A 14089-nucleotide genomic window follows, 5' to 3' on the forward strand; every position below is an offset into this window, starting at 1 on the left:
TGACATTGGAAACGGACAAAATGAAGTTAAACTTTTAAAAACTGCTACACTGAAAATAAAAAATATCAGAAGAAGAGGATTAAAGATCAAACCAGAGTGTTTTGTAAAGGACAACATATAGTGATGGCTTATGAGTACTTGGACACAATTATATCAAAGAATGGAATGTTAGAAATTGCAAATAGTGCAAAAAAACATCCAAAATACACCACGCAATCAATGATACAATATAGGGAAAGAGGAAAATCATTCAGGAAACAAAATTCTATGTAGGTATATGATGTAATCAAGTGAGACATTATAAATAAAAGTCATGAAACTACAACAAATAAAGCAATTGGGGAAAACTTGCAAATATCAGCAGGAGTTAGAATAGAGAAGAAAAAAAAAACTGGTATGGACACATAACTAGAATTAACAAGAGTAGGTTAGTAAAGAAAGTTACTGACAAAGAAGCCATTAGACCTTTTAGTAAAGATAGTAGCAGCCAAAAAACAAAGAGGAGGTAGGCCTAGAATGGGGTGGATGAAACAAATCCAGATGAAGCAAACCTATATTAGTAGAGGGAAGACATTGCAATAGTTGGCAAGATCTGGAAGGTGTGAAAGAAATGATCTTCCTCTGATAGAAAAATTAGAGCTTCTGCATACAGCATATCTTGAATGTCCCAACATGTGATACAAAAACAAATTATCCTGCTCCAGAAGGAAGGAGTTACATATGCTTCAAATGTGTACTCACACAAAGGTCGCCCAAATAAGACAGGATTCAAGCCCGAGAGAAAATTGGATATCAGTGACATATCCTGCTGTAAAATTTATTTACTTATTTAAAAAGAAAACCTTTCGTGTAAAGTAACTCTTTAATGGAAGAGACATACTTAGAGGTTGCACATCAATGAAAGATATTTTCAACATTTTATCCTTACCTAATAAGTTAAGCACTGCTCCAGATGGTATTCCTGATTAGTTTCTAAAGAACTATTTATTCACTAACTAATTCTTTCCATCTTCTTTTTGAGTCATCATAAAGACATCGGTTTTCCCAACTTTATGGAAGCATTCTTATATCTGCCCAAATTTTAAATCAGGTAATAAACAAGACAACAAATTATCGAAGCATGTGTAAACAATCCTTTATACCAAAATTTTTCGATAGGCTACTTCATGGTCTAATGCTTATGTTTAATTTATATGTACAATATCTTAAAAATTTGTTCTTAAAAATCTTAAAAAATTAAAACAACCTATTCTCACTTGTTGTGTGCAGTCTCTTAAAAAGCTGCTAAACCAAGAAGCAAAAGGCCTTTAATTTTTCTAATGGATGTTATGATCTACTCTTTCAAATGCCTTGGAGAAGTCAGTATAAATGGTATCCATCTGACTTTTATTCTCCAACGACCAAACCCCGGAAAAAACAGCACATTCCCGCAAAACCATAGGCCAATAAGCTTACTACCTGCAATCAGCAAGATTGTAGAGAGAATAATACTCAGCAGACTCCAAACTGAAACAGACAGATTAGATATAATACCCGAAGCCCAATTCGGTTTTAGATCAGAACACTCCAGTGAGCTACAAGTACTCAGATTAACAGAGTACATAGCAGCTGGATTTATTGACAAACAATTCACAGAAGCTGTCTTCCTAGATGTAAGCAAAGCTTTCGACAGAGTCTGGCATAAAGGACTGATCTACAAAATGAGAAGATACGGTTACAGCGGAGCAATGACAAGACTAATCTCTTCGTACTTAAGCAATCGTAGTTCAGAGACAAGTCCTATCTGAACTCGGGAACCCGGAGGCTGGAGTGCCACAGGGAACGGTACCTACTGTCACCTCTACTGTACACGATATACACAGCAGACATACCTAGAACACCAGGTACACTACTAAGCCTCTATGCCGACGACACAGCGATAGGTAGCGTCCAAACACAGAAATATAGACATAGCGGTAAACAGCTTACAAACAGCGCTAGATATAATTCTTCAGCGCTTACTAATAAATAGTATAATTCTTCCTATACTAACATATGCATCTCTCGCATGGGGACACATATGCAATACATCAAAAAATAAAATACAAGCGGCACATAACAACAGCCTAAGAGAACCAGTCAACGTACCGAGATACGTAGCAGAAAGATTCCTCTTTAGAGAACTACAACAAATCAGAGTGACTGACACAATGAAAGAAAAAGCTAGGACAAAGTTCGCGGAGATAGAGAACCACCCCAATCACATGTTGTGAGAGATAATGAGGTACGACGCTTTCCACAGATGGAAGCACAAAAGACCCAAACAACAAATAGTAGAATAGAATCATAATACTAGAGAGAAAATCAACAATCACACCAGAGAGAAAACACTTCAAAAAACAACAACAACGCACAATGAAGCTAGTTCGTAGCTCATAACACTCGTGGACAATCGCAACGTACAGCGTTGACCCAATTAATTTCAAGTAGATAATTTATTATATTAATATGCACTAATTCTGATTTTATGTTTCAGGCATCCTACAAAAAAATCCAAAAAACGGCTTCGGCCACCAAAAAAATCAAAAAACTAGTAACAAAAACCGGCGCAAGCCACAAAAAAAAACCCGGGCATGTAGGGCCCAACCCCTTGAGCACCAAGTGTCCTAACTGAGCCTAGCTCAGAGCGGAGACTTGAGGCCCAAGTAAGCAATAAGAGGGAAACAACAAACAAACCTCCTATAACAAATTGAGACCCATGAGTCGGGCACCAAATGTAAAGCTGCACTATGCAATCTTTAATAATAGAAATAAACTGATATTGAAAATTGTTATTAATGAATATCAAGAGAAGTAAAAGTATAAATGGTAAAAGTACTTAGTGGGGAACAAAAATCATTCTATGTAGAGAGAGAGACAGAGAGTGATAAAGAGATGAATATAGTGATCTCTTAGTGTAAATCCATTGACTTCACTGAGACTCTTCATTTCAATTGTTTGGATTTTATTCAATTCGAAAAATCACTTTTTATTTTTGCTGTGTTTTCAAGCCTTCATAATCTTCATGATACAAAAACTCAAAAGAATATTCTCAATATTTTTATTAAAAAAAAAGTCATTCAGAACTACAATATTTGACAAATAAACAACATTTTCATTAATATGCATATACCTTCTTCATTTAAAATATCAAATCACGTTGATCAGTACATATTGATATAAAAACTAGTCTCAACAAAATAAAATTAAAGGATAGCAACAAAATAAAATTTATCAATGTGTCCCCAGATCCTAAGCAATTTGTAAATGTGTATCACGAAAATACTAATAAAACCTGAGCAGCAGAAACATTTTCAATGCTTGTTCAGCAATAAAACAACAAAAAAGGAACAATAAAAACATATTTTGAGCTGTATAGTAGATTTAGTAATTTTAACATTAGTGCTGATTATAAGTGTAAAATTTACCTTTAAAATAAAAAATTATGAACCAACTATCAAATATGACATTTAAGTGGCAGATGACAATGCTGTCAGAAGGCTCACTTTAAGTTGTAAATAAAAAATGTAAATTTCATATGAAAATCTTGTACAGAAAATGTCTAAAAACTTTCCTTTTTACATCGAAATAATTAAAAAATATGCTCAAGCAAAAATATGTTGATAGTTTTGTATTCACAATTAAGTAATATACTTCAACTTCCAGTACATTAGTATACATATTATCTGTAGTGATAGTAAAAATATTCCTTATTGTGACTTTTTAAAATGCCTCCATTATTATAGTTTTTTTAGGTCTGTTGCACATCATTAATGACAATTCTATCAAAAAAGTTAATAACTATTTTTACTCATGCATGTTCTTAATAAAATATGGTTTATTGAAATAATTTAGTATTTAAAAATCAATAATTCACGTTGTAAAAGCTGTAAATCAATTAATTTTTAATTTATGAAGTGCAAATACCAGTTTATTACTTTCTTATTTTCACATTATGGCATCAGTGTAAGGAAATGATGACAAAATTGGATGATGTGCAACGGATTTATAAAGAAATGACAAATATACATATTCCACTGTCTCTATACTACTACATTAAATAACAATCATACAATTTTGGACACCACAACTTTATATTTTGATAAATTCATTTTGCATCAATCCTCCCTTTCACAGTACAAAGAAATATGTGAAATACTAAAAAAAAAAAAAAACAATATAAATAAACAGGAACTCTAATAAAGTTTGTTTCGAGGATTTACAATATTCTTTGTACTGTTTTGATACTCTTAATATCCAGTTCTTACATCTCCACTAGTTTCCTGTGGTTTACAAAATATTATTTAGCAAAATTATTGTATTCTATTTTTGTATCGAACTGCATGTGACTGTCGATAATCTGGAACAGCTCTGCTGGTTGTGGAATACGGCCCGTTTCCAACTTTGACCATACTGGGACGTCGTTCAATGAAATTTCAAAGGCTCCAGATTGGATGAGCTGCCCTTCGAGAATGTTGCACAAGAAGAACAACATCATGCATGCGTACAATTTGTTTTCCACACACCAAATCCACCATCCCGGTCTAGGTTGATTGAAATACTCAAATATGTTGACATTGGCCAATATACATAGAATTATTGCCATTTTTATCCATCCCTAAAAGTAATTCATATTTTCGTAAATTTATATGTCTATAATAAAATATATTATAAATAATCATAATCAAATAATTTTCAACCATTATCAGCTAGCTTTTCTAGCTTAATTGAATTGGATTTTTATGAATATTAACAAATATATGAAAACCTACTCAATCATTCATTTAAGTAACATATTTATTTGATTTAACCTAAATAATTAGAAAACACAATCAAAATTATTACTGGTTACCTCACTTTTTTAGAAGTATAACATTTTGGTGAATGTGGGCTCCCTTTATCTAGTTAGCAGCTGGTCATAATTTTATATTTTAAGTTTTTCACAAATTCTCATTTGTGTATTACTGGTTGCATACATGGAAACAAATTACAAAAAAAAATCATTGTAATGTAATTGCAAAGAATATAAAGACATTTACCATTATATTCTTTGGTAATTGTATTGTGAAAAACGTATTTTTTAATGCTTCTAAATAACTGGTAAAACATTTCATAATCTAATTTAAATTTTAAACAGTAGTACTTTACAATCAAAAACATTTTAACTTATAAATTGTAGCTTTATATACTTACTATCATCTTTGCTATGAACATGTTCATTCCAGGTGGATCATAATTTGCACCATCTACAAGAATCTCTGGATATTTTTGGTTTATTATGGTGGAATACTGGTCAAACATATTTTTGTATCCACATGAGTAACTACAAAATATCAATTATACTTTAATTTTAATTTAAGTCAGAAAGAAAAAAATACCTTAAGACCAATCCTATAAGATTAATAAACACACAGAGAAAACAGGAAAGTAATCATACATAAACCCCTGTGACGATTTAATTAGTAATCAAATTATAATTCATTGAACTACATACTCACCAATATAGAAATCTTAAAGTAGGAGTCCCAATATGCTGACTAAGTTTCGATAAAGGTACATCTTCAGCTGCACTTTGAGTAGAAATTATTGAAGAAAATATTAACAGCGTAGTTAAACTAAACAAATATTGCATATTGACTAGTCTTGGCATTATTGGATAAGTTCATACAGCTTTTCGAGAAAAACAGTTAAATTCTTTAGAGTTCGATAAAAGTTTATAAAAAAGATTTTCACAAAAATATGAATTTACTTTACTTACTGTATTATAAGTTTAATCAAATAATAAATTGATAAAAACATATATATTTCCACAAATTTTTTACTTCTCATGTGATGACAGTGACATTTAGTTATTATCAGAATAAGAAGTGGAAATCTTCTGTCACTTTGTTTTATTTGCTGTTGAATATATCGCGTACCTCAGTTCAGTAATGTATTTTTAAACTATCTTCATAATTAATTAATTTTTATTTTTTTTTCATTGATTTAATATCTATTCCATTTTTTGCAGTAAAATGGACAGTGCATGGCCCCTTAACTGTTTACGGGAGTCATGCACAGTGATATTGTTTTTATTTTTGTAAATAGCTTCCGTAGCTGTTATAATACTTGGTAGAACACCTTGGTAATTTATGAAGAAGAGTAACCTTGCTAACTTCATGATATTTGTCGAAAATTGACATTTGACGTTGTAAATTTCTTTTCCAGGTGGGTTTCACATTAAAATAGTGCCAAAATGGCAAGTCGTAGTGCAAATCCTAGGCGTATACCCGAAAATGAATCAACAATCCAATACGTTCAAGCCGATGGCTTGGTAAGTCTAAAAAAGCTTAAATTTATTCAATGCTATTTATGTCTAACCTATTTATGTACAGGCTGTAATGAAGATGGTTAAGCATTGCCATGAAGAATCTACCACTAATATGGATATTGCACAAGGGGCATTGTTGGGATTAGGAGTAGATAATAGACTTGAAATCACCAACTGCTTTCCATTCCCCAAACAAACTGATGAAAATACAGATGAAGATGAATATCAACTAGCAATGATGAGAAGACTGAGGAGAGTAAATGTTGATCATTTTCATGTAGGCTGGTATCAGAGTGCTGATGTGGGTGAGTCCAATTAACCTAAGGTTGTTGCAGAGCCTTCAATAATGAGGTTTTGTTGTTTTAGGCAATTTTTTAAGTCTTCCTCTTCTTGAATCACAATTTCATTACCAGACATCCATTGAAGAGTCTGTAGTTGTAATCTATGATACACAAAAATCGTCTAGAGGTTTCTTAACTCTAAAAGCATACCGATTAACACCACAAGCTATTGATATGTGTAAGGAAGGTGAATCAACTCCAGAAGCTCTTTTGAAACTGAAAGTTGGTTTTGAGAACCTGTTTGTGGAAGTATGTATACATATGACTTCTTTATATTCTCAATACAATATTTATATTCTTGAAATAGGTACCTTTCATTATAAAGAACTCTCCATTGAGCAACATTATGATGTCAGAGTTAGCAGAACTAGTTCCAGAGGAGGAAGGTTCCAAATTCTTGGACTTGGGAACAGCTTCAGTATTAGAGGGACAATTAAGGTGTTTAATGGACAGAGTTGATGAATTAAATCAAGAAGCAATCAAATTTAACAGGTAAATTCTATACCCTTAAAAATTTGCTGTTTTTAATCTACTTGTATCATTGTATAATCTGGAAATATTTTCTCCTTTTTCATTTGTTAGACCCTTAGTATGATTTTTAATCTCTTAGGCTTCCAATAAACAAAGTTGTTATACTAATACTACTAATCTATTGCTTTTATTCTTTTTATATAGTCATTATGATGAAGTTATTTGTTCCTCGATCTGTAAATAGATGTTGTTGATGCAAATGTGTAATTTTGTAGGTACCAACAGCTTGTAAGTAGGCAACAACAAGACAAGCATCGTTATCTACAAAAAAGAGCTCAAGAGAATGCAGCCAGAGTTGCTAAAGATGAACCACCATTGCCAGAAGAGGATATTAACAAACTGTTCAGACCCCACCCAGTACCTCCTAGGCTAAACCCAATGATCATAGCAGGACAGGTCAATACATACAGCCAAGCTATTTCACAGTTCTGTTCTCAGTCTTTGGCTAAGCTGTACATTACACAAGCACTACAAAATGCTAAAGAAGCAAACTCCAATTTGTGAGACTTATCTTTTATAATTTATGAGCATTAAAAGTTTGTATTCATCTTAGTGTTGTTTTTTTATTTACCTCAGTATCTTTACACTTTTCTTTTCATATAGAATTAGGAGATCTAGATACTTAAAACACTCTAGAGAAAAAAAAACAAATGATACAAGTGGAAAATTGTATAGAGGAGCCTGGAAAACATCTTTGATCATATTAGAAGAAGACTTCATCATCATCATCAGTGGTGCTGCAGCCCTAGTTGAGCCTCAATATTTGCCAGTGGTTTCTATTTATCACCAACTGTTGCTAGTTTGCTGTACCGATATTCCTTGCTTCCTTATCCACATCATCCCTCCATCTAAGTTTTGGTCTACCTCTACTCCTATTTCCTACTGGTGCCGCTAATAGAGTTCGTCTAGGTGGGTAATTTTCATTTGATCTCAACACATGTCCAACCCATCTGAACCTTCCCATTTTTATGAAAGATATTAGATCTCTACCATTAACTATTTCTTTATACTTATAGTACAATTTGAAATTATATTGCATTCTTCAAATACCATTCTCACAGATCTCATTGTTTTGGGTATCTTCCTTTCGAAGAGGAGCAGATGATTTTCATCTGTTTTGGAGATGGTCCATCTTTCTGACTTATATGTCAGCACTGGTGGGATGAGTGTTCAATATATTGTTAATATGGTTTTTTGGCTTAAAGAATAAGACACAGTGACCTTAAATTCAATAGTATTCCTACCATACGTCAGGAAGATCCAATATACCTATAATATAAGTTTCTTTCAAGAAAAAAAAAACGAAAACAAATATGAAATATAGAAAATGGACCAAGGTTAAATTTGAAATCATTTGATTACTGTAGATGTAAGGAAATCTACAAAATAAAGATTAATAATAATTATTATATTAATATGTACATAATTGTTATTTTTACCTTTCCTAGCAGTGATCTTTGAAATTGCAGTCACTGTTGTCAAATAGTGGCTTTATTTATTTGTAGTTAGTAATTTTGATATAACTTTCGTAATTTATATTTTATTCTCAAGTTTTTCTTCATCCTATTCAATATTTAGTTACCTGTGGGATACAGTAGTTGAATACAAGTTTAAACTATAAAAAAGTCGGCAAGATACAAAAATTAGTTTTTAATTATATTTATTACCATATACAAAAATCCTTTTATCTAAACTTAAGTTATAATTAAAAAAATATATGGATTATATTTTTATTCTTTAAACTGTTAGTAGTTCGCGTTAACTTTATCTAGTTACCTACAGGTCACAATATTATTTATATATTAAAAACATTTTTGGATACTGTATTACTGGTTGCATAATCAATAGAATAATCAATAGAAATGAAATTACAAATATCTTTATTTTAAATAAATTTATCTCCGTGTCAATGACCATAAGCTGTCGAGACACGTTAATTCTAAATAAAAAAAAATAATAAATAAATAAATTTATTGTTATTTATTAAACTGTAAAAAGGAAACAATATTATTTCAAGTAGTTTGCTTTTGGGGTACAAATCAATAGATTTATACCTTGAAATAAGTGAACACACAAAGCTTACCTACTTCGATATGTTTACATTTTATATTTTAAATAGCAAGTAACACATATTATGGATGAATTTGCATATTGTAGTATTTTTATTAATCTAATTTATTGTCTTTATTTAATATCAAAGGTTCTACATTTATAACACTTACAAGTTTATTAAAGTCTTTATTACGAGATTCACTATTGCACTCGAGTATTTACAAAAAAATAGAATAACTTAGTGACACACAGTTTGGATTCCTCATTAACCTTGGGACCCGAGAAGCACTATTTAGTAGGAATTCATTCGGGTAATGGTACAGAGATACAGAGTAATACATCCAGTTTATATGTATTTTATTGACTTTGGGAAGGCTTTTAATCGAGTAAACATACTGAAATGATAGAGATTTTTCAGCAGGTAGGTATCGATGATAAAGACCTACGTATCATTAAAAATCTTTACTGGCAGCAACGTGCAAACATCAGAATTGGCCAGGATAATTCTGAAGAGCTTCAAATACGAAGAGGAGTGCGGCATTTTGTTCCCAATAATAATAAATATATAAAATATAAATATTGTTAACAAAAATAAGAGTTTCTAAATAAACAAATATTCTTTCAAACGCTAATATTAAGTAAGAACAAATAAGGAGGTACCTACTTCATATTAGGCACCTAAAAAAAAAAAACATTTTCTCTATTATCTGTCTACATAAGAATAAACTCTTTTATTGATTCTGAATCGAATGTGAAAATATTCCTTAAACAGGAAAGACAGACTGCTTTTGGTAATACGGTAATAATCTCACTTTTAGAAATATCGCTTATGTTGTCTACGGCAGGGAAAGCAAATTTGTTATTAATTTTTCTTCCTAAAATCATTAAAGAATTTGTCGTCTGCATCATTTTCTTGCAAAATAGTTCCTATATAAGTACTTCGTGGATTCCTTTGTGTGGAATTTCGACTAGCTCTTCTTCATCGCTGCCACAACTCAAATCATACTTCCTTTTATTCCTGTTGTCTTGCTCGGAACTGTTAACATTACTAACACCTGCTAACATTCCTTCTAGTCTAGACCATTACGAGCAACAACGTTTTATTTATTGTCCCAGTTATTCTTTGTTCTGCGCGCTTTTGTAGCATTCTGTTTAAGATTTGATTTATTGGGTTTTTAAGTTTATAATTTGTTAATATACTATGCTGCTTTGAGAAGAGTTAAATTTCTGACATGTTCTTACAACGACTTCATTCAGAATTGAGACAAGAGATTATCACCAATAACTATTTTTCGTCCTTCAAAGTTTTTTGCCTAAGAAACTACAATTTTCTCAAACCAGTCCTAAAAGCAAAATTGATCCAACCATCCAGATTTGGTGCGTTTATACCTACATCCTGGTGGTCCGCCTAGACACCACTGGCAAACTCCTGGTTGAGTTCATGATCCTCTCCAGATATTTTGTCCCTCTATGAAATATGCAGTTAACTGCACCCGGATCATCTGTGACGTTTCATGATCAGTTTCATCATAGTTTAATATTCTTTCAGTCACCATTCCTTATCGAATGTATTGTTTATACATTTTTGTAAAATTATTTCTTCGATGTTCAAATAGGACTTTACAACCATGCATAAGTCATATGTTGTTAGCGAGCTTGCTTCCGTATTCTGCTGCAGCAGTTATTACATCAACCAGTGTCCTCTCCATGCCTTCAGATGGGTTTGTCTGACCACCACTTGTTTTGGTATGATTTCGATGTACTTTATTCGTAAGAGTTTGTCTTGGTATTCCGAATGTTTCAGCTGCTTCTCAGCTGTTCATATGTCCGTTTCGAAACAGTCTGCACCAATAAAGAAATCGAAAAGATATATGAAATGTAACACAAAAAAGATGCCAGCTAAACGCAGAATAAATAAGGAGTCGTATTCATCTTCTGATGAAAGTGTAGATAAAAATGAACTCTGCCATGATGACGAACTTGACGACGCAGCTCCAAATGAATACTGCATAATCTGCAATGACTTTGGAAAAAATGGTGAGCTTTTTTTTGGTCTAAAATTTGCGCTAGATGGATTAATCAAGAGTGTAGTGGCTGTGAATAAGCAAAAATGTATATTTGTGAATTTTGTAACGAATAACAATGCATATATTATATCATTAAAAGGCAACTGGTTGGTATTACTTCAGACTTCCGACAAACACAGCTCAGTGTACGTACTTACGTTTTTCTTAATATCATTTTAATCGTTCAAAAATTACGTATAAGTTTTTTTATGTTACTTGTAATAAAAGTACTTGAAATAAAGTGTATAATCCGTATTTTATAACTTATTTTTCCTATTTGTAAAATTAGATTTTCTTCTTAAGTGAACATCATTCCCCCATGTTCCCTAACGTTATCTCCTCTTCATGATAAACTTTTAAACTACTTTAATTTTCTACTGTCTGGTGGTAGGATGGGGATATAAAGTAACTTTGTTGGATGGATTTGAAGTATTTCGGGGTTTAATTTTAGAATAAACAATCACAATAGAAAATTACCAATTTTATTAATATTTTCCTAATGCCACATTTTTTATAATTTAATAAAAGTTTACATTCTTAAAAGTTTTTAGGTATATACAAAATATATTAACACAACTTCCAGGTTTCATTAATTGGTGTGTAGAAATGTGTGACTTAAGACAGTGTGTGAAGTAGGATCAGTATCATTTATGTTCAACCAAATTCTATCGTCGGTAATAATTCATTCTGTATTCCAAAGGTTACTCCAAAGTATCAGATTGAGAGTTCATTCGATTTATTTTAAAGATGTCGAAAAATATTGCATGAATACCGTTGAAAAAAGATCGCTGCTATATTGAATCATATTTTTCTTTATCCGTTATGTCATATTGTTTCAATGTTATAATAATAAAAAAAAAATGGGAAAATTTGTTAACTTCAAATTCACTGGAATGTATTCTACGTCAGGTTTTCATCTTTATTTACATTTTATTGCACAAATTGGCCAAACTAATACACACTTTGTGCAAATAAATTTAATGACTAGACTAATTCTAATATATTTTCCTATACTATGCTACATATCGTTAAATATAAAACAGATCGAGAATATTTATCACAAAAGTAAATAAGTTTGACTAGATTAACAATAAATAAAACCAAATTCTTTCGACTAAGACATAAGAAAAAACGTACAAAAAATTCGAAGGACTTATTTGTATCGACATCATTACATTTAGGTTTTGAGGTAAATTTTTATAAAATTTACTTTTATAAACGATGTCTTCATTATTATGAATCAATGCGGAAATGTACTCAAATTACCTCTTTTGTTCTATAGTATGACTATGAAATGGAAAATAAGTGTAAAACTTCTTATTTATATTAAATTAATAATAAAAATATCGAAAACGTACTGTCAGACCATCATCAATGATGCCCGAAAGTAATTCCACTTTAATTTCATACAAAAAGTTACAAGTTTGACTGTTAATAAAAACGTGGTATTATTGAATATTTGCAAAAGCTACTTAAAAAACGGTTGAAAAAACCTTTAGTTAATATATAAAATGTTATTGGACCTAAAATTGAATGTCATAATGTCGATGATTAAGTAATTTAACTAAAAGCCAACTTAGCCAACTGGGTTGGCGTTACATGAAGTAATATCGACTCAAACTGAAACTATACATACTTGTAGGTATCACTGTTGATGGTCTAAGACCAAAAATGTTTTAAAAAATTTTGTAATACTTTTGGATATTTTCATTATTAATTTAATATATCCAATTACAAAAGATATTTTACACTTCTCTTTTTTACACTATTATATACAGTCAACTACTGGGAAGTTTCCCTTCATACGTGTCAACTGTCACTAATAATACTTTTGTGTCACAGCATCTAAACACCCAGACAAAGAAATGAAAACATTCTATGAAATATTTCAAGGACTATAAAAAAAAATAGAATAAATCATTATAGTATGACTTGACTTTAATGCAAAAGTTGAGAAAGAAATTCCACTGCTACTGAAGGACATTGGAAAAATTCAAAATAGAAGATCTTCTTCTTCTTCTTCTTTTTATGTAGACATGACTCTGTCTTCCTACTGATCTTCTTTTTATTGGGGAACCGTCTCTTGCCGTCTTTGCTGCTCTACTTGTTGTCTACTATTCTATTTTTTACCCAGTCCTTGATGTTCTTCACCTTACGTCTACGTTTATATCTGTGTTTTCATCTCTGCTGCTTCTAACATCCTTTTTATCCTCTCTGTATCATGTATGAATGCGTTTCGTTTTTATTAGTTCGTTCATCTCTTTTCTTTATCCTCTGATCATTCTCCATATTTTTTTGTGTTTCGTAAATATGTTCCATCAGTTTTGAGAAGTTCTGCCAGTGTTTCCTTTTTATTTGTCTAACTAACGTATTCGTTTCATTACTGATTAGTTTATAGTGGTTGTATGCCTGTTGTATTATGTTCTGTATTGTAAAAAGGCTTTCTTCTCTTTTTCACATTTTGTCTTCACTTTCTCTCTAAACAATGGCGTCTTCTTTTTTGATATGTTAGTGTTCGGTTCTTTCCTCTCTCCAAGTAATTCTGTTGCTAGAATAGAAGATTAAGATAGAAATCAATAAGACCAAGATAAAATGCTCAGAAATAGAAAGCAGGAACCTATTTATTCTTCTTTACTGTATTTGTTTGAAATTTCTTATTCTGATTGAGGAGAAAAAGCCCAAAAACCCTAAACACCAATCTGGGCAATTATAATCGCTAAATCAGAAACGACAGAGATAAAATAATTGAAAAAAAAAGTCGAATAGAAAGG

General features: G+C 31.3%; 2 protein-coding genes across 2 annotated transcripts; one reads left to right on the plus strand and one right to left on the minus strand.

Moving 5' to 3' along the window:
- Window positions 1–3065: 3065 nt before the first annotated feature.
- On the minus strand, window positions 3066–5872 carry SelT (selenoprotein T). Its single transcript, XM_072521100.1, has 3 exons — window positions 5517–5872; window positions 5212–5341; window positions 3066–4636 (listed from the first exon to the last, which is right to left on the minus strand). The coding sequence occupies exons 1-3, from the start codon at window positions 5666–5668 to the stop codon at window positions 4319–4321; spliced, it is 600 nt and encodes a 199-aa protein (XP_072377201.1). The 5' UTR covers window positions 5669–5872; the 3' UTR covers window positions 3066–4318.
- A 309-nt stretch (window positions 5873–6181) lies between these two features.
- On the plus strand, window positions 6182–7752 carry eIF3h (eukaryotic translation initiation factor 3 subunit h). The gene is made up of 5 exons (XM_072533330.1): window positions 6182–6331; window positions 6393–6633; window positions 6695–6918; window positions 6977–7161; window positions 7416–7752. Exons 1-5 carry the CDS (start codon window positions 6254–6256, stop codon window positions 7702–7704), a joined length of 1017 nt encoding a protein of 338 aa, XP_072389431.1. The 5' UTR covers window positions 6182–6253; the 3' UTR covers window positions 7705–7752.
- Window positions 7753–14089: the final 6337 nt, after the last annotated feature.

This window comes from Diabrotica undecimpunctata, chromosome 1, assembly GCF_040954645.1.
Source record: "Diabrotica undecimpunctata isolate CICGRU chromosome 1, icDiaUnde3, whole genome shotgun sequence".
NCBI classification, from domain to species: Eukaryota; Metazoa; Arthropoda; class Insecta; order Coleoptera; family Chrysomelidae; genus Diabrotica; species Diabrotica undecimpunctata.

Coding starts and splice junctions, on each gene's coding strand:
- SelT (XM_072521100.1), bottom strand. CDS start 5,668: ATGCCAAGACTAGTCAATATGCAATATTTGTTTAGTTTAACTACGCTG. Junction 5,342..5,516: donor ACTTTAAGATTTCTATATTG/GTGAGTATGTAG, acceptor GATATTTTGTAG/TTACTCATGTGGATACAAAA. Junction 4,637..5,211: donor TGTTCATAGCAAAGATGATA/GTAAGTATATAA, acceptor AATTACTTTTAG/GGATGGATAAAAATGGCAAT.
- eIF3h (XM_072533330.1), top strand. CDS start 6,254: ATGGCAAGTCGTAGTGCAAATCCTAGGCGTATACCCGAAAATGAATCA. Junction 6,919..6,976: donor TTGAGAACCTGTTTGTGGAA/GTATGTATACAT, acceptor TTCTTGAAATAG/GTACCTTTCATTATAAAGAA. Junction 7,162..7,415: donor GAAGCAATCAAATTTAACAG/GTAAATTCTATA, acceptor GTAATTTTGTAG/GTACCAACAGCTTGTAAGTA.